The following is a 23,144-nucleotide window of genomic DNA, read 5'->3' as shown; positions in this document are numbered from 1 at the left end:
TGTTTAGAACTTTATTCTAGTACTTACTACAATTTTTAACAATTATTTTATTTATTTATTTCACAGAGAACACAAGTAGGCAGAGAGACAGGCAGAGAGAGAGGGGGAAGCAGATGCCCCGCCAAGCAGAGAGACCAATATGGGGCTCGATCCCAGGACCCTAGGATCATGACCTGAGCCGAAGGCTTAGCCTTAACCCACTGAGCCACCTAGGCGCCCACTACTACAATTTTTAATCAGGTATTTTGGGTTGTTCTTTAATGCCTATCAGGCCCACTAGGACCATAAACTCAGTTCAAGGACCATCTGTTCGCCTCTGTATGTTCAGCACTTAACACAGAGCCTGGCGTAGAGTAGGTGCTCAAAAAATATTGGACAAATAAGTGAATGCTAAATGCCTTATGAGAGAGAAAAATGAGATGAGATGAGATAGGAGTTTACAGAAGGAAGTGAAAGAAGGATTTCTGGAGGAGACGACAATTGAAATTATACTTAAAAAAAAAAAAAAAAAAAAAAAAAAAGTAGCATTTGACCACTGGAAATTAGAGTGGCGTCAGACTCAGTGGATTGAAACCAGGGATGACAGTCTTCTCAAGATATAGAGGACAGAGGTGAGGGGCATATATGAGAATAGGGGTTAATTCATTCCATTATTTTGGGCTTGAGCATGTCCAAAGGGGAAAAGGAAATAACATGGAGATGTTGTTTTGGAGTCCAGTAGGGAATTTAGTATGGATATGTCTAACATGAGATCCCAGAAATTAAATTAAATATGGGAAATGTTGATTTCTTAAATTTGATCTCTCACTAACAGCATAGCTTTTGTGTAGGCCATTTAATCACCCTATTTTTTTATGCGTAACATAGGATTACTGTACTTGTGTTTTGTTGCTTAACTACATTTTATAAAGATGGATATTCAGTCTTACAGAATTTCTTGAGACTTAAAAAGCTGTGCTGAAGTGTATTTTGTTTTTTTTTCTATAGATTGTTATCATATACATTCTGGGATTCCATTTTTATACATTTTGTGTAGTGAAGAAAATTACATTTATGAAGGGGCTTTTTAGGTCACCTTATCTTTCCTCGTGCTTTATAAATGCCTTACATTCAATAATGTCTCACCTTGCTCAGAGTCTCCAGTAAATTCCCCAGCAGCAACTGAATATCCTGTGTTAAAGAAAAGAAAAACCAATCACACTTGAAGGCTTTACAAATGAGCTATGTCTAGAAAAACAAAAGAATTACCATAGTACTGTTTGCTCAGAAATCTCAACAAATACTGTAACATAAAAGTTAAGGGTTCTGCAGAGGGAAAAATTAGTGATGCCAAGATAAGCAGTTCTGTACTAAATCCTGGAAGCGTAATCAATCTGCTTCTCCTGAGGCCTGGCAGCACAATTCTGATTCTGAAGGATGCTTCATAATCCACCTTAAAGTGTAAATGGGGGCCACCTCATTTTAAGGTTGCTGACTCATCAGGATCAGAGGTGATGCTCTGAAAGCTATCCTTTTTGCTCAGGTTTTGCTGCTGCTTATCATCAAGAAGGTCTGTTTCCTAATTTCTTTAAGGATGGTTTTCCACAAGTTGCACTTACCTCTAAAGTGAGGTGAGGTAAAAAAATACAACTATATTTTGCTTAATTTATCAAGCAATCAAAATGCCAAAATTGGGAAGCAACAGAGGTTCAATGAGGTCGTATGGTTTGCATATAATACATTTTGACAACATTCTAGCAACTAGAAGGTCTTTTGTTGTTGCTCTAAAAACTGGAAAGGACCGCTAGCATGTTGCCCCTATAGCGCTGGACAGCTCCACTAACTCATACTCTCTACAACTGGCAAAATATTTTATGTGCAACACACTATGATAGTTGGTGTTTGATTGCATAACCGCATACTACAGCCTAAATCAAAACACAAAAGCAACCATCAAAATCCCCCAGTAAGTAAGATACTGACTTTGGGGCTGAGGCCAGTGTTTTATTCTGTGAAGGATGTATGCACCTAAGTCTAATTTATTGACATTTTTAAAATAAAAGAATGGTTGTTGAATATGCAGAAAGAATCTGTTACAGAGTCTATAAAGTAGGCTGAATCTAAAGAAAAGACTTTTATAACATGGTTCGACAAAAATAAAGTCCATTCTAAGCTAGCAAGGAATGAAAATTCACATAAGTTACAGAATAATATTAGATAAGTGAGGAATAAAATTTGCATCTACATTTAATATGTTTGCCTTTTGAGAACAACGAGTGGGTTGAGCAACAATTCTCACCAAGGTAACTATCATCATAGGAAGCTGGAGCCACGTCCGTCTGTTTTTCTCGAGCCAATTTCCTTAGAATATCCTTGAATGAGTAATCTGCAATGATATCGGCAATACTGGCAGTGATCACCTGACCTGTGTTCAAACAAATGAATACATTAGCTGAATGAATGCAAGAGGCAGGCCCTCCTTGGGCAGAATCTGAGTAACATATCCTCCCCTGAAAATAATCATGGAATTGCTTGCGTTTTTGATGATGAATTTTCCCACCTGCCAAACTGCAAGGTAAAGCTGGTTACAGCTGGACAGAACTTTCTATTCTGACAGAAGAACCAAAGATGAACTACATAATTTTATCTGTCTTCCCAATGCCTTCGCAATACATACGCCATCTCCAAGTGGGAAAAATATCTGAATAAAGACACCTGTTGGCAAACTTTATGGATTAAATTTTTTTAAAGATTTTATTTATTTATTTGACAGACAGAGATCACAAGTAGACAGACAGGCAGGCAGAGAGAAAGGAGGAAGCGGGCTCCCTACTCGATCCCAGGACCCTGAGATCATGACCTGAGCCAAAGGCAGAGGTTTAGCCCACTGAGCCACCCAGGAGCCCCTGGATTAAATTTTTAATCTGGAACATCGTGGCTAGAAGAAACATCATCTAATTCTGAGATCACCTAGCCAAAATATGACTTCTTATAGGTGGAGAAACTGAGGCCCAGAGAGCATGAGTGGTTTCCCTCAAGTCATGTGGTTTTGCTTTCAGGGTATTTGTCATTACAACCAAGGTCTTCTTTGGCATTCTAAGAAAATTTTTTGTGTTCTCACAAAATACAGATTAAATCTAAATCACTTAATTAATAGATTGTGAAATCTATCAGTTATGTAAGAGAGGGAATTACATAACCTTTGAGCCCTTTATTTGTTATGCTAAAATTTTAATGCTAAAATGTATACATAGAGAATAAATTAGGACAATGGGAGGCTATGAGGTCCAGTGAAACCCAGAATTTTAGAAAAAAAAAAAGAAAGAAAAAGAAAAAGGAATCCATGGCTGCCAACAATGATATGCTAAGAACTGGCTAATATCTCCCAAATAAAGTCACTATTAAAAGTCTTGAAATACGATCATATTGGGGTGGTCAAATAACCAGAAGATGGCCAGCAATTTTCCACCACAATTTCCATGCATTCCTATATTTATAATGGACATCTAAGGGACAAATGTGATCTCATGCTTTTTGGGAGAAAACTGGAGAAAGGATTTCAAGAAACCAATATTTAATATTAATATTAGTTTGAAAGCCAAATTATTCTTTGGGAATTTAGTGGTAATTCACAGTCTTTCTGTTTGAAGTCCAAAAGGAATAAAATTATCAAATCTGACCATAAATATTTCCCAGTGACTGTGCCTGAAATGACTGTGAACAATTTGCCAATTTTCTCTGGTTTAAATCTAAATACCCCCTTCTCACCTCCCACGTACACACTGCCTTTGTCTGTTTCCTTTAGCTGCTTCAATATACATTATAATCTTAAGCCTAAATAAAATTTGACATTACCTATCACAGACAACGCTTCTAAATCTCCTTGGTATGGTTACTTTTCAGCAAATCATCAGTATCTGACATTTTAACTTTAAGGAAAGGAAAAAAGTATCTAATCAAGTGAATTAGATTGATTATCTAGTCAAGTGAATTAGAAGAAAATCTTTTTAAACACACATAATCTTTACTTTATAACCATCTGCTGCATAAAATACAGTTTTTCAATTTACAAAATAATTTTTAAGACTGAAATGTTAATTATTTGATGTTCATAGTTGTATTTATATATATGAATGAAGCTTAACAGTAATTTCACACACAATTTTATCATAAACCCATCTCCCAGATCTCTTCCATTGGTTTTTTAAAAAAAAGTTTGTAGTTTCTTATTAATTTATTTTTTATTTTAATTCCAGTATAGTTAACACCCAGTGTTATATTAGTTTCAGGTGTACAACGTAGTGATACAATAATTCTATTCATTACTCAGTGCTTGTCAAAAGAAATGTACTCTTAATCCCTTTCACATATTTCACTCATCCCTTGCCCCCCCTTCTCCCTTCTGATAACCATCATTTTGTTCTCTATAGTCAGGGTCTGTGTTTTGATTTTTCTCTTTTTTAAATTTGTTCATTTGTTTTGTTTCTTAAATTCCACATATGAATTAAATAATAGAATTTGTCTTTCTATGATTCACTTATTTCACTGAGTAATATACTCTCTAGATCCACCCATGGAGGGGCAAATGGCAAGATTTCATTCTTGTTTATGGCTGAGTAGTATTCCATTGTTATATACCACTTCTTTATCCATTCATCTCTTGATGCACAGCTGGCCTGCTTCCATAATTAGGGTGTTGTAAGGAATGCTGAAATAAACATGGGGGTGCATGTACCTTTCTGATTTAGTGTTTTTGTATTCTTTGTGTAAATACCCAGTAGTGAAATTTTGGGATCATTTGGTAATTCTATTTTTAATTTTCAGAGGAAGCCTTCACAGTGGACACACCAGTTTGCATTCCCACCAAAAGTACATCAGGACTCCCTTTTCTCTACATCCTTGCCAACATTTGTTGCTTCTTCTGTTGTGATTATAGCCATTCTGTTAGGTGGGAGGTGGTATCTCATTGTGGTTTTGATTTTCATTTCCCTGATGATTAGTGACACTGAGCATCTTTTCATGCGTCTCTTAGCATCTGTGTGTCTTTAGAGAAATGTCTGTTCAACTTTTCTGACCACTTTTAATTGGAATATCTATTTTTTGGTGTTGAGTTGTGGAAGTTCTTTATATATTTTAGATACTTATTCTTTATTGGGTTTATCATTTGCAAATATCTTTTCCCATTCAGTAGGTTGTTTTCCAGTTTTGTTAATTGCTTCCTTTGCCATGCAGATTTTTATTTTGAAATAGTCGCAATACCTTATTTTTGGTTTTGTTTCCCTTGCCTCAGGAGACATACCTAGAAAATGTTGCCATGGCCAATGTCAGAGAAATGACTGCCTGAGCTCTCTTCTAGGATTTTATGGTTTCAGGTCTCACATTTAGGTCCATGATCCATTTTGAGTATATTTTTGTGTATAGTGTCAAAAGTCCTCCAATTTCATTTTTTGGCATGTAATTTTTTAGTTTTCTCAATACCATTTCTTTTTAAATTAAGAATTTATTTATTTGACAGAGAAAGATCACAAGTAGGCAGAGAGGCAGGCAGAGAGAGAGAGAGAGAAGAGGAAGCAGGCTCCCCGCAGAACAGAGAGCCCGATGTGGGACTTGATCCCAGGACCCTGAGATCATGACCTGAGCCGAAGGCAGTGGCTTAACCCATTGAGCCACTCAGGCGCCCTCAATACCATTTTTTGAAGAGACTTTTTCCCATTGGATATTCTTGCCTCCTTTGTTGAAGATTAATTGAGTGTATAATCATGAGTATATTTCTGGGCTCTCCATTCTGTTCCATTGGCCTGTGTGTCTATTTTTGTGCCCGTACTACACTGTTTTGATTTCTACAGTTTTGTAGTATAACTTGAAATCTGGAATTGTGATACCTCCATTTTGCTTTTCTTTTTCAAGATTGCTATGGCTAATCAGGGCCGTTTGTGGTTCCGTACAAATTTTAGGATTGTTTGTCCTAGTTCTGTGAATATATCCTATTGATATGTTATTTTTGCCATTTTAATAACTTATGCATCTTGGTGTGCACCTCCTTCCATTGATTTTACTGGGGACTCCCTGTACCTCCTGGATCTGGATTTCTGTTTCCTTCCCCAGATTTGGAAAGTTTTCTGCTATTATTTCTTCAGATAAATTTTCTGCCCCCTTTTCTTTCTCTTCTGGGACCCTTCTAATGTGAAAGTGATTATGCTTGACGGTGTCACTGAATTCCTGAAGTCTTTTCATTTTGCATTACTTTTTCCCCCTCACTTGTCAGCTTGGTTTCTTTCCATTGCTCTGTCCTCCAAGTCACTGATCTGTTTCTCTGCTTCCTCTAGTCTATTATTTATTTCATTTCATGCATTTTTATGTGGTTTATTGTTCTTCATCTCTGATTGGTTCCTTTTTATGTTTTCTATCTTTTTGATAAGGGTCATTGCTGTCCTCCACTCGTTCCTCAAGTTCCATGTGTCTCTTTATCATTACTACTTTAAAGGTCTTTTTTTTAAAAAAGATTTTATTTATATATTGACAGAGAGATCACAAGTAGGCAGAAAGGCAGGCAAAGGGGTGGGGGGATGCAGGCTCCCTGCTGAGCAGAGAGCCCCATATGGGGCTCAATCCCGGGATGCCAGGATCATGACCCGAGCTGAAGGCAAAGGCTTAACCACTGAGCCACCCAGGTGCCCCGTATCATTACTACTTTAAATTCTCCATTGGGCATATTATTTATCTCCATTTTGCTTAGGTCTCGTACTGTGCTATTTGTCCCATTCTTCCATTTGGGACATAATCCTCTGTCTCCTCATTTCATCCAAATCTCTGTGTCTGTTTGTGTGTACTAGGAAAGTCAGCTACATCTCCTGCTCTTGAAAGGAGTGGCCTTATGAAACAGAGAAGCTCAACACAGCAGTGTCACCGGTTTATGAGAAGCTGGCACTTCAGAAGTGTCTCCTATGTGTGTCGTATGTGCCCTGTTGCTGTGGCTGAGCTACTTTTCCTTCAGTCCGGGCATCCACAGTAACTCTCTTTGCCTGTTGTGGGCAGGGTTTGGTCCCTCTGCTGTTAGTGGGCCAATCTGGGGCCGCCTTGGGCTTGAGTGGAGTCAGACCAGGCATCTGCCAGAGATGCAGCATCACTGAACCCCACCCCCCCGCCATGTTGTTGCCTGAGAAACTCTCACTGGTGGGCACAGCAGTGTCTGTCCCCCACAGCAGGTGTCTTCCCACTTCTGGGGCCACAGTCTGACAGGTGCATGTGGTTACCTTTTCCTCTCCCCAGGCCAGGAGCCACTGTGGAATGCTGCTGGCCCTTGTCAAGGCTGCTGGCACACTGCCAGGCTGGTGGCACCACTTTGGATGTCTTCTGGTCAAGAGTATTAAAGGAATGGATCCTCAAAGTGCACGGGGGCAGGAGGCAAAGCATTAATAGGTGTTTTGCTGGTCTGTGGGAGGGGGCCTGCAGCAGCTGCGACTGAGGCTGGTCTGGCTAGAGGGGGACAGATTGACAGAAGTGCAAAGGGTAGGCTGACAGTGTTAGCAAGTTCTGTAGTGAGTGTTAGTAGCACCACCACGCTACAAGGTGGCGTGTTTATGCTGGGGGTCTTGGGAGGAAATGGCACCTGTCAGCTCCTTTCTTTCTGGAGAAGTTCCCCAATTGTCTCTGCTCCATCAGCACACACTCTGAGTTTAGTAGCCAACTCTCCTTCCTGTGGATCCCAGTTACTTTACAAACCACAGCTTCTATGCGGTATCTCCCCAGGGGTTGTTTATTGTGCTATCTCTTTAGAGAGGGACTCAGTTTCCTCTTGCCTGGTTCGTTCTCTCGGAGCCGAGTTCATTGATTTTGAAAGTTCCAGGTTTTAAGTTCCATTGGTTATAAGAACCCATGAAAGGCAGTCCCTCTGGTTTTCAAAGCCAATATCATAGGGATTTGTCATCCCCCTGAGGAATCCCTGACATGATAGCCTATTTCCCTCCTTCTCTGGCCCTGCAGTGTCCTTCCCTCCCAAGGACAGCCCGGGGGTCTGGTTAGCTCTCTACCACATCTCCGCCCTACCTCCCTTCTTCAGTATGGTCTCTTCTCTACAGTTAGTTGTAGCATTTGTTCTGCCAATCTTGGGGCTGTTTTCTGGGCTATTGACACTGATAGGAGTGTTTTCTAGTTGTATCTGTGGGACAAGGGGAGCTTAGGGTCCTCCTACTCCAGCATCTTTTTCAGACTCCCAATATTTATACTCTTCCATTGGCTTTTTAATATGATCTGGTGTCTACCATTTTAAAAGAAAAACTTCACTCAACTATTCACCTCTCTCATAGCTACTCTATCTTTATCCTCAATGTTACAGCCAAAATTCAGCGAATATTCTCCATCACTTCTCTGTAGGCATCCCACCCACACCCATGGCTTTACTTGTTACCAATACACAAGTGATGGAGGTTTGTATTTTAGCCTAGATGTCTTCTCAGACCTGAAGCCCGTATATCTAAACACTAATGTGAAAAGCCTTGTATATCTCAAACATTTTCATATTCAACAAAACCAAAAGCAAACTCATAGTCTTCCCTCTCCATTCCACTCCAAACCTGTTCTCATCTCAGTGAACGGGACCCACGTATACCCACACAAATGCAAAAGTCAGAAAGTTATGCTGGGCATCCTCCCCTCCCCTCCCCTCCCTACCCTCACCCTCACATACCCAACCCATTAGCTAGGTGGCCTGTTTTCCTTCCAAAGCATCTCTCTAATTTCTCCTCCTATTCAATCTGTACTATTAACTTTTCTAAGTAGCAAGTGTCTTTAACTAAATCTTATAGTTAGTTTACCTTATAAACTTATAACAGACTTATCACTTTATAATGGCTTTGGGGATAGCTCACTTTGGCCAACTCTAATCCATTTTCCACATAGCGGCCAGAATGATCGTTTCAAAACACAGATCTGATCATAGCATTCCATGCTTAAAACCATTTCCCATTATTCTCAAGACAAGCAACAATGTAGCTACGGCCATCTATTTAAACTCCTGCAATCTACCAGGGACTTCTTATTATTTTCAGGATAAAGAAAAAGTTGCTTATATTGGCCTGCAAGCTCTTCATGGCCAAGGGTCCTGCTCCATACCTCTCAGCAGCTCCTCCCCAATCTCCTGACTCTGGTCACCCTGGCTTCCCTTCCTCTCACCTGACTGTTCAGTTTCAGATCATAGAACCTTCCCATATAGTCCCTTCTCTCTTTGCTAGTTACCTCCTAGCAAAGTTCAGATCTCCCTTCAGGGTTGCTTGCTTTCAAGTTAGTTGACCTTAGGGTAGCTGCTGGCCTATGTAACACCTTTCTAAGAATTAGGAGGCATCGGCCTGTACAGGCTGATGCCGTCCTGCACCTAGCTCAAGGCTCCCTAAGCAGAGCACAGGTTGTAATTTCAGTCACAGAGGACAAAACATCTGCAAGGGCCGTCCTGGGAGAAGCTTTCTCCACTCTTAACGGCTCCATCATGACATGCCTGCCCTTCACGGCAAGGACCATGTGCAGAGTGTCTCGTACTTGGCACGAGTGCTGGACGAATGCCCCCACCTTCCCCCACGTATAAACCTTGTGAGGGTAGGAACAATGTCTGTCTTTACTCATCACCATATCCCCAGCATCTGGCACAAACCCTGGCACAGCCTCTGTAAATACTTGGTGAATTAATGAATTAAGCTGCAGCAGTATCTTAAAATATCATTTATATAACAATGTTCAAGGGGAAATGATAGCTCAATCATTTGGGCAATTATGAACATGGATAAAACAAATGAATATAATAAAAGGTTAACATTGGATTGTTCCTTGTACCTCATCTCTATGTTAGTAACAACAAATGGGCATTTCTTCTCTGCGAGTGGGACGTACCTTGCCAATAAAAGCTTCCTGGTCCTCCTACTATGAGGTCTCCATTCTACAAAACAGAAACAGCAACGATTAGAAAAGGAAAACAGACTTTTAAAAAAAAATTAACATATAACATATTATTTGTTTCAGGGGTACAGGTCTGTGATTCGTCTGTCTTACACAATTCACAGCACTCACCATATCACTATGCTCGGTGATGTCCATCACCCAGCCACCCCATCCCTCCAGACTTTTTTTTTTTTTTAAGTAATAAATCATTGTGAATAGGCATTGCTCTAACAATTTGTTATACATAAAAAAGCAATTTTTAAATGAGGCCCTTCTATCGGAGGCATGCAGCTCATTTTATTTCCTATTCTTGCTTTCCACTATTTAGTGTGTTAACCTATTAAATAATTTTCATTGGACTCCATTAGCTAAGTTGAATTATCTCCCTTGAGGATATATAAATTCAGTGCTCTGGCCCTGCCTCAGATAAGCAAAATATATACAAGTTTAATGCTGTGTAATTTATCAGAAATGATCTTTTGAGCTTTTGCCACAAAAAGAAAATTTGGGTTCTATTTATCTCAAGGCAACAATAATGCTTATTTTATCCATACATCTCTATCCAGCCCCCTCGCTCCCTCTCAGGAGAGAAAGTAAAAACTCCAGATTGGCAAATACAAATTTTTCCTTCTCTTTAAAACCCCATCTTCCAAGCTCTCCAACCTTAACTTTCAGTGGAAGGGAAAAAGGACAATGATAAAAAAGGCAATGAACTTGGTATGCGAAATAATTTTTTCTATACTATTTCCATAACGATGAAATCCTTGTCCCCTCTTGTCTTACTAGGCATCTCTGTTTTTGATTTTGTGAAAGGATGTGTGAATTTTGACACTAATGTTAAATCTCATCAGTGAATTATAGCTACGAGATAAAGCGATTTATTGATTCTTGTGATTTTTTTTTTTTTTTGGAAGCACATTTCTCTCACGAAGTTTTAGAAATTTTTTCATTTAAAATGACTATCACACACACAAAAATAAAATGACTATCACAAGAGATGGGAAGAAAGACTGTTGCTTTTCCTCAGATGTATTTCTGTGCTATTTTAATAGTTTGTCATCTGCATAGATTAATGAAAATAAAGAGCAACCAAAAATATTTGAAGAAGTTGCCCAAACAGGCCAGATATATACCTTAAAGGTTCATTTAGTGGTGGTGGTTTATGGGGGGTGGGGATGAGAGTGAGAGACAGAAGGAACCCCCCCAAAAAAAGAACCCACAAAAACAAACAAACAAACAAACAAAACACACAAATAAACAAACAGAGAAAACAAATATTAGAAGCTACAAGACCAAAGGCATTCACCTTATAAAAATCCAGACTAAATCCTGCTTGGCAGTAACCCTGGCCTTCTGGATCAGCATTACCTAGAGTGATCAAAATAAAGGAATGTTATAACATCATCATTTCCAAGATATATTTTAATAACCAATTCAGGATATTCTGCTGTTTTCTCTATAGACTTCTAAATTTAAAATGACCAATATGTGTTTTGTATTTTAAAAAATTCAATCTGAAAAAAAAAAAAAAAAAAAAAAAAAAAAAAAAAAAAAAAATTCAATCTGAGTGAGTTCTGAAATATATTTCCAGTTATTTTCTTGTCCTAAATGTCATTGATATTCTGTAGTAAGATCACTAGGAATAACGTCCCTTGGAGCCATGATATTTGGGTTTTACAACTCATGTTTGTTTGAAGAAATAAACTCTCCTCCTCTCAGCTATGTTCTGCATTGCCCAAGTGGTGGTAGTGTTTTTCCGAGCTGCCTGTGTGTTCCGTAGGAAGCCACACATGTCATTCCTAAGGAAATCCCTTGAGAAAAAGAGAGGTAAACATGGGTACCTGGGCAGATGCTTTCTGCTGAGGACGCCAAAAGGATTCCAATTTTAATGATTATCAAAAGGAAATTCATTTGAAATTATTCTTTTTTTTTAAGATTTTATTTATTTATTTAACAGACAGAGATCACAAGTAGGCAGAGAGGCAGGCAGAGAGAGAGGAGGAAGCAGGCTCCCCGCTGAGCAGAGAGCCCGATGTGGGGCTCGATCCCAGGACCCTGAGATTATGACCTGAGCTGAAGGCAGAGGCTTTAAACCACTGAGCCATGCAGGTGCCCCTGAAATTATTCTATTAGCATGAGTTAGGTACATTTGGAAATTGTATTTTTGGTCACAACAAATTACGTGGGTGCATTGGAATATCAGTGTTCTCAAAAGAGAAAGCCCTCTAGTAATGGCTTATTTTGCACTCTATCCAATATAATTCACTAACTGAATGTCCAATAGGTCTTTATCATACTGTTTTTAAGATTATGGGCAGATCAACCAGTGGATTCACAGGAGATTGTTAGAAAGTTTCTAGGACATTAGGATCAGGAATTTAGTACTGTCTACAGCTTTTAAAATTTTATTTTATCTTATTTATTATTTGACACAGAGGGAGAGAGAGAGGCAGAGCATAAGCAGGGGGAGCAGGAGTGGGAGAAGCAGACTCCCGGCTAAGCAGGGAGCCTGATGCAGGGCTCAATCCCAGGACCCTGGGATCATGACCTGAGCTGAAAGCAGACACTTAACCCACTGAGCCACCCAGGTGCCCCCAGTCTACAACTTCTAAAGTGCTTAGCATAAAATCAAAATGTAGTTCAGTTGAGGAGGCATCTCAATCATTATGTAGCTTGGTATGAACATGCAAATAATTACTCCTTTTTTATCAAGGATATTCCTGAATGGAAACTAAAATAAGAGCAGGAAAGGAAGTGGACCTCATAGGAAAAATATATAGACTAGGTGTGCCCGTTTCAGAAGATTTTTGATAGATCTGGCCTTTCTAGCTTTTTATAGAAGGTCTTCTGTTTTTTTCTTTCCGTGGTTAGTCCTTGGATAATTTTAGCATTGTCATCATCCATTCTTCTCCAGATGCTCCCTGTATATTATAATACACTGTTCTATCGAATACACACTATTTTTTTATAATACCTGTTTTTAATTCTAATGTCCATTAATATCTTGTGGGGTTTTTTTAAAGCTAAAGTTTTTTTTCCCCAGCTTTATTCAGGTATACTTAATATACAAAAAAACCTGTATATTTTAGTATGTGCATTTTGATGAATTTGGACATAGGCATACATCCATGAAACCATCATCAAAATCAAAGTAACAAGGATTTCTATCACCTACAAAAAAATTCTTGTGTCCCCTTGTTTGTTTTTTTGGGTAAAAATATTTTAACATGAGATTTACCCTCTGTAATTTTTAAGTGCACAACATCTTACACTGTATTTTTATGAAATTTCTTCCATATTTTAAACTATATTTTATGGTTCATAGTTCTAATGCTACAAAGTTCCCTAAAGTTTCATCTGTATAACTTCTGATGTCTGGGTACCAATTTTCTGGAAGTTCATGTGTGTAAATATTTCTATATGAATACCTGATATATGATTCTGTAAACATATATGTGTAATCTTGAGTATATTTGAAAATATATTAACCTCTTTAGAAATCCATTTTAAAAGCAAGTCTTTCTTTCATTTTTAATATTGTAAATTATTCAAAAAGGAAGAAATATGACCATTTTGAGAAATTATTTCTTCAAAACAGGAAACTGAAAAAATTAAGAGAAAACACTCATTTCTTTATGAAACTCATGGAGAAATAACCAACTCCAAATGTTTATTTGAAGCAGTGGTTAGAAGAGAATGTGAGGTGATTTTTTTTTTTTTTTTTTGTAGAGTTGTCATTCATGAGACCTAAAAGAATCTATCTTCCTGGAACTTTGGAGCATCTGTAAACCTTACAATTATGTCCCAGAATGAACTGAAGAATCCAGGGAATCGTGCTGGTCACTCACTACTGTTTGTTGGAAGACCGCATGTAAATAATCCTCCCCTGAATTATGAATGATCCTGAGAGCTGTAGGCCTGTCATGAATATGAATGGGCAGATTAGTTCCCATATTACTTAACCGACCAGTGGGGTATGTTTATGGTATGGAATGAACATGAGAGAGTTCTTTAAATTCTCTTTTGAAAATAATATTGCTGATGTTCCTTCTGTGATATTGCCATATGCTCCTGAACAAGCTGGCTTTGTGTTAATGAACTGTGAACTCCCAGGGGAAGGACAGGAAGTCCGCTCCTTGAGTGAATTTAAGGAGGAAGAAGTATTTGTAGTAAGAGAGTGACCACGAGGAATATGAAAACTATAGCTGTGTACTAGAGTTGAAAGAATTTTTGGTGATTTATTTAGCTATTCTGCAATTCCACATAACCTCCATATTTACCTTCGTCAAGTTGTTCTTTTATTTAGGAAAATAAACAGTAAGTTTTGGCATCATCATGTGCCTGTGTCACTCAAGACATAGGATGGCTACAATTATTATTTTCAGAGAAAGGCTCAGATTCATATCTAAGTGCCACGTGCTTTGTTTTGACTTGAGTGCAGAACAAGAGGCAGTGACAAGTTATATAAACAATTACTCCCCATGCTGGTTGAAGAGTATGATAGATCCCCAAGGCAAGAAGATTGTGAAAATGAAAGACGGACTCATCATTGCAGCTTTATAGTTTACTGCGCTAGGGAAGCCTTTGTAGCAAAGTCATGAAAATGTGATATGAACAGGACTGGTGAAACACATTCTGTGTTAAATCTCAGCTCTACTATTAGTTTTCTAAGTAAATCCAGGACTTTATTTCTCTCTCGTCCTGACTTTTTAGTGTAATAGAAATGACCTCACACTGAACCAAGGAACACAGCACCGTGAGTGGGACATGACTCAAAATATGCCTTTGTTGGCTGTTGCCTGTGCCTGGGAAGTTTCCTCTTGCCCTCTCCAACAGCCATTTGCCTAGAGAGCCCTTCCTGTGGTCCGGTCTTGAAAAGCTCCTCTCCTTACCCAGGTAGGCCATGTCACTCCCAACTCGCTTGCCTTATTGTATTTTTTCTTTACAGCACTTTTTGCTATCTGATGTTTTATTTATTCTTTAAAAAACATTATTTTCATTGATATATAATAGACATATAACATATTATTATTTCAAGGTATATAACATCATGATTTGCTGTATGTATATACTACAAAATGATCACTACAGTAAGTCTAGTTAACACCCATCACTATAGATCATTATAAATTTTTTCCTCATAATGAGAACTTTTAAGATCCCCTCTCTTAGCAACTTTCAAATATACAATACAGTATTTTTTTAAAGATTTTATTTATTTATTTGACACAGAGAGAGATCACAAGTAGGCAGAGAGGCAGGCAGAGAGAGGGGGGAAACAGGCTCCCTGATGTGGGGCTCGATCCTAGGACCCGAGATCATGACCTGAGCTGAAGGCAGAAGCTTTAACCCACTGAGTCACCCAGGAGCCCCTACAGTATAGTATTCTTAATTATAGTTATCCTGCTGGACTTTACAGCTCTTGCACGTCTTTGTCTTATAACTGGACATTTGTACCCTTTGACTACCTTCACCACTTTGACCCATCTCCCCACCCCTCACCTTGAGCAACGACCAATCTGTTCTCTGTATCTATGATTTTGGAGTTTTTTTTTGGGGGGGGGGGGTTCTTTTGTTAGGTTTTGTATATAAGTGGTATTTTTCTTTGGTATTTGTCTTTCTCTGGCTGACTTATTTCACTTAGCATAATGCCTTCAAGGTCCATCCATGTTGTCACAAATGGCAGAATTTCCTTTTTTTATGGTTAAATAACATTCCATTGTACATAATGTACAATGTCTTCATTACCCATTTGTCCACCGAATGTGCCTAGATTGTTTCCATGTCTTGCCTGATCTGTGCAATGTTGCTGTGACCAGGGAGGGGCAGATATCTTTTTCAGATACTGATTTCATTTCCTTTGGATCTATACCCAGATGTAGAACTGTTGGATCTGAACACTTACATGTTTGTTGTCTGTTTCCCCCAGTAGGATGTAAGTTTCTTAAAGTTTGGGTTTTATTTTCTCTTGTTCTGTGCTTTATGCACCAAACATAGAATAATTAGTGTTCACTGTGTTGAACAGATACATAACCGAGTCTCATTATCAACAAGGAACCTCTGTTTTAAAGCTGCTTAAAATAAAACCTTAATTTCACAGATTATTCATTCAGTGACATTTGTCATAATGTGAGGAAGTGGCTAATTTATTTCAATATTTTTAAACAGAAGTCATAATCTTCTCTTTGCCAAAATCCTCCCCCAAAACCATCTGAGTTAGCTATTTCACTGTGATCTTCAGATTATATTTCAGCGGTTTCTTTATTAACCCTCTGATATCACTGGTCCATTAACTTCATTGTTTTATTTCTGATATGTGTTCATTACTGTGCCAAAATTAATCATGAATCTAAAAAAACAGCCACACAAAATGGTGAAATTTTACTCACAGTTTTGGAAATCTAATTTGGGATTAGGTTGTTAAAAAATCAATTCCCTGAAGTCAGTTACCAGAATGTTCCTTCTAATGACATTTCTTTCCTCAGTGTGGTTTTGCAAACTATCAAGAATATGAATGAAAAATCCATTGGTTGCTTTCCAATGAATCCCGATGATGGACATAACAAATAGAAAACTGGAAGAATTCACAAAAGGGACTGAGTACATCAACCAATTGGAAATGCTGTCCCAAGTCCATGGGTGCTCCCCCAAGAAATGATTAAATAGCAGTGCCCCAAAGATGGCGCTCACAGGCTTGCTTCTGTGGATGCTTCGCTGGAAGACCTCTAGACTGGGCAGATGAAACTTACACTCTAAGTCTTACACTCTAAGTGTACAGTCTTTTTAAAAAATGGAGATTAAACACCTAAAGGAGAGACATGTATCATGCAGATAACGGAGCACACAACTGCCAAAGAAAGCAACAGCCGTTGTGGGATGCCTGGGAAGTTCAGTCGGTTAAGCATCCAACTCTTGATTTTGGCTCAGGCCATGATCTCAAGGCTGTGAGATCAAGCCTCATGATGGGCTCTGTGCAGGGTGTGGAGTCTGCCTAAGGTTCTCTCTGCCTCTCCCTCTGCCCTCCCTTCCACTCGTGTTCTCTCTTCCTCTGAAGAAGAAGAAAAAGAAGAAGAAGAAGAAGAAGACCACCACCACAACACAGGCTGGACAGACAGATGTCAGAGCGCCCCCAGTTCCCAGCACACTAGCTAGCTAAGACCACTCCCGCCATTAAAAAGTGAAGTGGGTGGTCAGCATTCTTCAGATCACAGTGTGAGTTTTGAATAGCAACTGAGAGTTTAAGGCCTAACAATTCTACTGCAAAATATCTAAATGATATTTTCTACAACATGGAGGAGAATCAACAGAATTCTGGGTCTTGTCCCCATGTCACAACAAGGCATTGCAAAAGATGTCCATAACCTTTAACCCATCTCTTTTTCCTCATCGATGGTGTTCTGACTTTGCCTGAACCATCTACCACAGAAAAGCTCTTGAGCTAAATTACAGTTTCAAGGAATAAAATCACTTACTGTTGCGACAAGGAGAGTATTCTGCATACGCACTGAAGTTCTGGATTGCTACATAGCAAGTGCCAACTGGGTCCTTTTCTGGTGTTGGTTTAAGAGTTCTCCAGTGATACAAAGGAGCGCAGGCCTGTGACACATCAAAGACAATATTTTCTTGACATTGTTTCCTCACACTATGATAGGATTTAGTTGGTTGACTAAGGTACCTAAATTCATGACAAACTATGTTAAATTAGGGAGTGAATTCTTTGGCTCCTGGCATGCTGGTAAATACCTCAGTAGTCAGAGTTAATGAAACTTCCAAAGCCAGTTTTTTACCATTAACGCACCATAGAGTTAGAACAAATTAAACAGATAGAAAGGAATGAGTTTTCCCTTACAGGATTTTAAGTTAAATAAGTGTCATCTGGTGAAAGTAATTATTTCCTAATGGCAAAGAACTCAGATTTCTTTTCCTTTAAAGAAAAAAATTGGACCTACCTAGAATGAAATGATCATTGAAACAGTGAATAAATCAGTGCGATGTCTTAAAATGAGGATAGTTAATTTCCTTGTCTAGTTGTTGTGTTACGAAATTATTTTCAAATCACAGGAGGCAGACAAATCCACAAACTTCTGTTTTGTGGATTTTTGTGGATTTCCCTGGTTTATCGCTCACGGTATATCCTACAACGTTTTAAATAATGACTTTCATTTGGACACCCTTACCATAGTGTGCTTGATTTTATTTTTCATTTAATGAAAAATTCATCCACAAAAAACAAAAATTAATTTCTTTCACAACAAAACAAAAATTAATTTAAACAACAGTAAAAAACAAAACAAAACAAAAACACGATTCTTGCATAAAATACACTGGTCACTTCTCCAGAAGCTTGGATTCTAACAAAAGCATGGTATTTGCAAGGATATCAAATAGGAAAGAGAATACATGAAATCTTCTTTAATCAAATTAAACAATATTAATTTTGTTATGAATGAGAGAGGCAATAAAATAATTGTGTAGAAAACATAGGTATCTTTTTTTACCTGTTTTGCTAGCTTGAATCCTGATTATTCAAGTTTTCATTATCCTAAAGACACAGAATTGCAGATTCCTAGAATACAGAACCCCTAGTCTACCTCCTAATTTGATGGTATCACTCCTAATACAATGCCACAAAAATGAAGGCAGACACTAATTTTAAAGTCTTTTCAAGATTCCAAACATGTCCTTGATAACGGGCTCAACATGTAACTACTTTCAGTAAAAAATAACTTATAGTCTCAAGTAAGATGTGTGTTTCCACTACTTGAGTTTTCTGGCATCATGAGGTGTTGGCCAATACCTAAAAACCATGTATCTCATCCATTTCGCTATCTTAGGGCCCTCTTGTTAAACTGACAAGTTATATGGTTAATATGTTTAACGTAAAGTTCCCACAGCAAAAAGCAGGAATGTGGGCAGAGCAGGCATTCACCTGTGCCTGTGCCTCTGGCAGTCTGCCAACAGACCTCACCTGCTAGCTTCCCACGGCACACTTAAATGCCGGGAAACTTCTTCCCAGTACTTGCCTGCTGTCAGCTCTAGCAAGTTACCCTTTTTATATCTGCTCAGTTTCACACTGATGTGAAACATACTGACGAGATGAATTTGGCCTGTGACCCAAACTTTAAACATACACCCACGACACCTGGATATTCAAAAGGATACTTCAGCATTTTGAAGTTCTAGTAATTATCACATAGGGTAGAATTGACTTCTTTACCCTGCTAAACTTCCGTGATCAAAGGAAAAAAATTAACTTGAAATATACTTAATATTATCTTATCTCCTTTCATGTAATTTTGAAAATGCAATCATGCCCCTGAATTAACCATTTTTCTTATGAGCATGGCATATGATTTCATTTTTAGTGATTCTGAGGGCTTCTACAAGTATTGGATAAATGCACAACATGTACAGTACCTAAAAGATTTTTTTAAACCCCAAGTTGTTATTGGATAGAATTAACTTTCCAAAGCAATTCCCATGTCATACACCACCAAAGGATTAAAAAAAAAAAAAAATTGTTTAACCAACTCTAGAATGTGAAAACCATATCAGTGCAAATACAATCCAAACAGAGACCATACTGTAAATTCTGAATTTGTAACGGGAAAGGGCTATCTGTATTTTATACATTACCTGTTTATATCAAAATGTCCTTGGGGGGTTAATCACAGACCAAATAAAGCAAGGCCTTTCCTTGAGATACTTATTAAATCGTAATTCAGGCATATTTAAACAAATCTTAAAAGCAAAGTTATTGCTTTATTGTTGTAAGGAAATGAAAGCCAATGGTTTAAAAAATTCTCCTGACACGAAAATTTCCAGATCAGCCTAATGCGGTCTTTTGTTTCTCAACAACTTAGACATATATCATTACTTGAAATAATAAGAGAATAGAATTATAAGGTCATAGCATTTTGAAGTTGAATCATATCTAATTGGGAGTGAGATTATTTGTTTTTAAAAGTATTAATGTATTCAGAGAACCACATAGTAGTTATATTTTTAAACAGAATTTTCCTTTAATTTTAAAAATGATCAATGATGCCACAGTAAATAAACTTTTAAAGAATCCCGATGGCAGTGCTATTTCTCTGGTCAATTTGTAATCAGCCCTTTAAATCAATCTTAAGCAATAAAATATTTACCTCCTTAATGTTTAGCTTTTATTTTTCTATCTTCCTTATTTGTTTTTGAAATATTCAAAAATATCTCACAGATATGGAAAACAGGCTTTATCTCCTTTAAATTTAAATGCTAAAGTAGATTCTCTAATTTTAAGCACTAATTTTATTTTTAGAACACTGATAAATTTATCATTAAAAATATGGCATGTCCTTACATGAAAGTATTTTTGCAAGTATCAGCCTTAAAACATTTCAGAATACATATTATCCCAAAGCATCCGCATGAATCATACTCACCACAACTTCCCCTTTGTGAGCTTTCACTGTTGCTCCGAACCACTGATTCGATTTAAATTCTATAGGTTCCTTGGTTCCATTAACTCTGATCTTTCTGTTGTCTGACAAGGACAACATGGAATTGTTAATAATTCGTAAAATGTGGCAGCCAGATCTAATATGTAAAAATGAATGTGTCCATTAAAAATACTTGAAACACAATCTTCATACATGGAAGGGATAGTTCCAACCAAGACTTTTCATTTAGAAAAATACCAAATGAAAATGCATATTTGAACATGACATTTCATAACATTTCATAACTTACAAGATGCATTTTTTTTTACAACGTATGTTTTCACAGATAACTGTATTGTAAACTTGATGTGGACTTGCTAGTCTTGAATCTACAGGTTTGTCATTGGTTTATAAAAGATTGAAGGCCAGATATTTATAACTCCCCTAAGGAATTCCAAATCTTTTCCAATAGGGAAACACATAGGAATCTCCAAGATCAGAAAAGCCCAAGTTTCTTGGCATGAGTTAGCAGGAATGATTGTGAAGGACTCCAAGGTCTTGGTTTTTAACTGAGTAACATGTTTCCATGCAGCCACAGAAAATAACACCTCAACGCAGTTCATATACACTTTGCAGATGTCAGAATGAGGGGGGCCAACTGGGTAGAAACTCAACTCAATTATAGCACACTTCAGGTCTTAATAAAAAGCAGATATCTCTTCTTTCATTCTTGATTCCCAGTCAGTGTATGTCCCACGTGGTTCTAACCACATGGTTTTAACTGGAGCTTCGTCAGTAATAGCTAATGAATTTCAAAAGACATTTGTACCAAGGCATTTATTTGTATGTATTTCCTTTAGTATGCATTTCATTTTTCTTCCTTGACTCTGTAATAAATGCATTACAAAATGAACTTTTAACTCCTATTAAGTGAGGCCAAAATATACATGTAATTAACATTAAATTGAGTTTACATATGATTACAGACTTTTACAAATTATATGCACTCAATCTTAATCTAAAATTTACATTTTACATGTTAGTAGAAAATCATGAATTTCCTTCTTAAAAACCTTAAAAACACTTTTGTTGCTTCTGAGCATTAAAAAAAAAAAAAAGTTCTGTAAATCCTTACTCAAAATGCACACAACTAGCAAAGAACTGGAGAATCTTACAGATTACAGAATAAACGTAACAACATAAACATTTCTATAGGCACTTTGGAAGACTGTAGAATTCAGAGACAACCTTGTCACCATTAATTCAGTGATTGGGGACAATTCTTTTAATCTTCAGGGTTTTGATTTTTTCTGTAAAATGAGGCCATGGATACCTTCCCTCTTTCTTCTTTTACAGGTGATCAAAGTCATAACGATCACATGCAATAAACCAAACTGAAAGTGCTTTCTTTATAAGCTGAGAAGCTGTACACTACAGAAATCATGTGGCCATATAACTGAAAGTCCAAACCCTTTACAAATATCTCTTACGTAGAAATCTGGAAACTTAACCTAAGTCCAAGAATTGGAAAGGACCTCACACATACACACACATATATGTTGTTTATTGTTGGTGATTTTTGGTACTCAGCAATGAAATTAGTAACAGCTCTCAAGACTGTCGGTGTGGTTTTGATTGATTACAGGGAAAAAGTACAACACAGTGACTTTGAAATTTCCAATAAGCTAAAAAGCCATGAAAAGACCAGCACCTCTAAAATTTCAAATACCCTTAAAGGAGATCCCGAAACGACTTTCTGGGAAAAGATAAAAGGCACTTTTAAATTGACCTTGTTTTGCTAGAGAAAATGATGTGACTTGGCCTTTGTGACTCCGGAGGCATCTTTTCCGCTGTTCTGAGGTTGAACTGTATAGTAACTGGATTAAAAGTGTCAACTGTGGGTTATCATCCAGCAACGAATTTCTTCTGGACCAAGAATACAATGAATGGACTTCACTAATTCCACTAATTCCACACCCAATCCAAGGACTACGAGGGAGACTTCTACTGTCCTCCGTCTGCATTTACAGAGCTGAGCTTCAATCTTGATCTGTCATCCATTCATTGATCTTCGAAGTGGACAAACCACCTTTTCAAAATTCTGCATTATTATTCTGTAAATTCTCTAACTTTAATATCATAATTTCCTAAAATTTCAAATGAGCGAAATATACTTGGGCTTGACTATGGAAGTGAACTTTCCCAATTTCCCACCTTCCTTTTCTGAGCAAGATTCTTCCATGCCAAACACCCCAACACAAAGCTCCATGCTATCTGTTGCACCCTGGTGCTCAAGAAACCTCTGGTGCAAGGACAATGTGTTTGATTTGATTTCATCTGATCTTTACTGACAACAACCTCCAGGCAATATCTGTAAACACACAGCAAGATTTCTGTCCTGTGGAGCCCTCTTCTCTACGGCAGAGAGCTGAAACCTTGGAATGTCCATTTCCCATTCTTACAAGTAAGACTCTGCTTGAATGAGATGCTCGCAAGAGGTCTGGGAAGAGAAATGGAAAGCCATTGTGTTCTTGTGGCAATTGTGGGCACACGTGCACATCAGTGATGACAGATATGATATTCTTCGTGCAGCTCTCAAGCATCCCTTGATAGATAGGCAGATGGATAGATAGATGGATAGATTCAGCTCATTCTTGTTTTAAAGATTCTATTTATTTATTTCATTTTTTAAAAAAGATTTTATTTATTTATTTTACAGACAGAGATCACAAGTAGGCAGAGAGGCAGGCAGAGAGAGAGGGGGAAGCAGGCTCCCCGCTGAGCAGAGAGCCCGATGCGGGGCTTGATCCCACGACC

At 37.8% G+C, this 23,144-nt stretch overlaps 1 protein-coding gene across 1 annotated transcript in view; it reads right to left on the bottom strand.

Annotated features, from left to right (window-relative positions):
- ITGA8 (integrin subunit alpha 8) overlaps positions 1-23,144 on the bottom strand; it is a 171,129-nt gene that overhangs the window by 129,012 nt on the left and 18,973 nt on the right. Inside the window, exons 3-8 of the mRNA XM_059184049.1 lie at positions 20,331-20,431; positions 17,379-17,502; positions 11,213-11,274; positions 9,859-9,904; positions 2,279-2,404; positions 1,126-1,170 (exon numbers count right to left, since the gene is read on the bottom strand). Coding sequence (XP_059040032.1) covers positions 1,126-1,170; positions 2,279-2,404; positions 9,859-9,904; positions 11,213-11,274; positions 17,379-17,502; positions 20,331-20,431 — 504 coding nt within the window. The remainder of the gene's footprint in view (positions 1-1,125; positions 1,171-2,278; positions 2,405-9,858; positions 9,905-11,212; positions 11,275-17,378; positions 17,503-20,330; positions 20,432-23,144) is intronic.

The sequence above is a fragment of the Mustela lutreola genome, chromosome 8 (assembly GCF_030435805.1).
Source record: "Mustela lutreola isolate mMusLut2 chromosome 8, mMusLut2.pri, whole genome shotgun sequence".
In the NCBI taxonomy this organism is placed as follows: domain Eukaryota; kingdom Metazoa; phylum Chordata; class Mammalia; order Carnivora; family Mustelidae; genus Mustela; species Mustela lutreola.
Note: the sequence above shows the minus strand (reverse complement) of the source record. Positions and strands in the feature narration are given on the sequence as shown.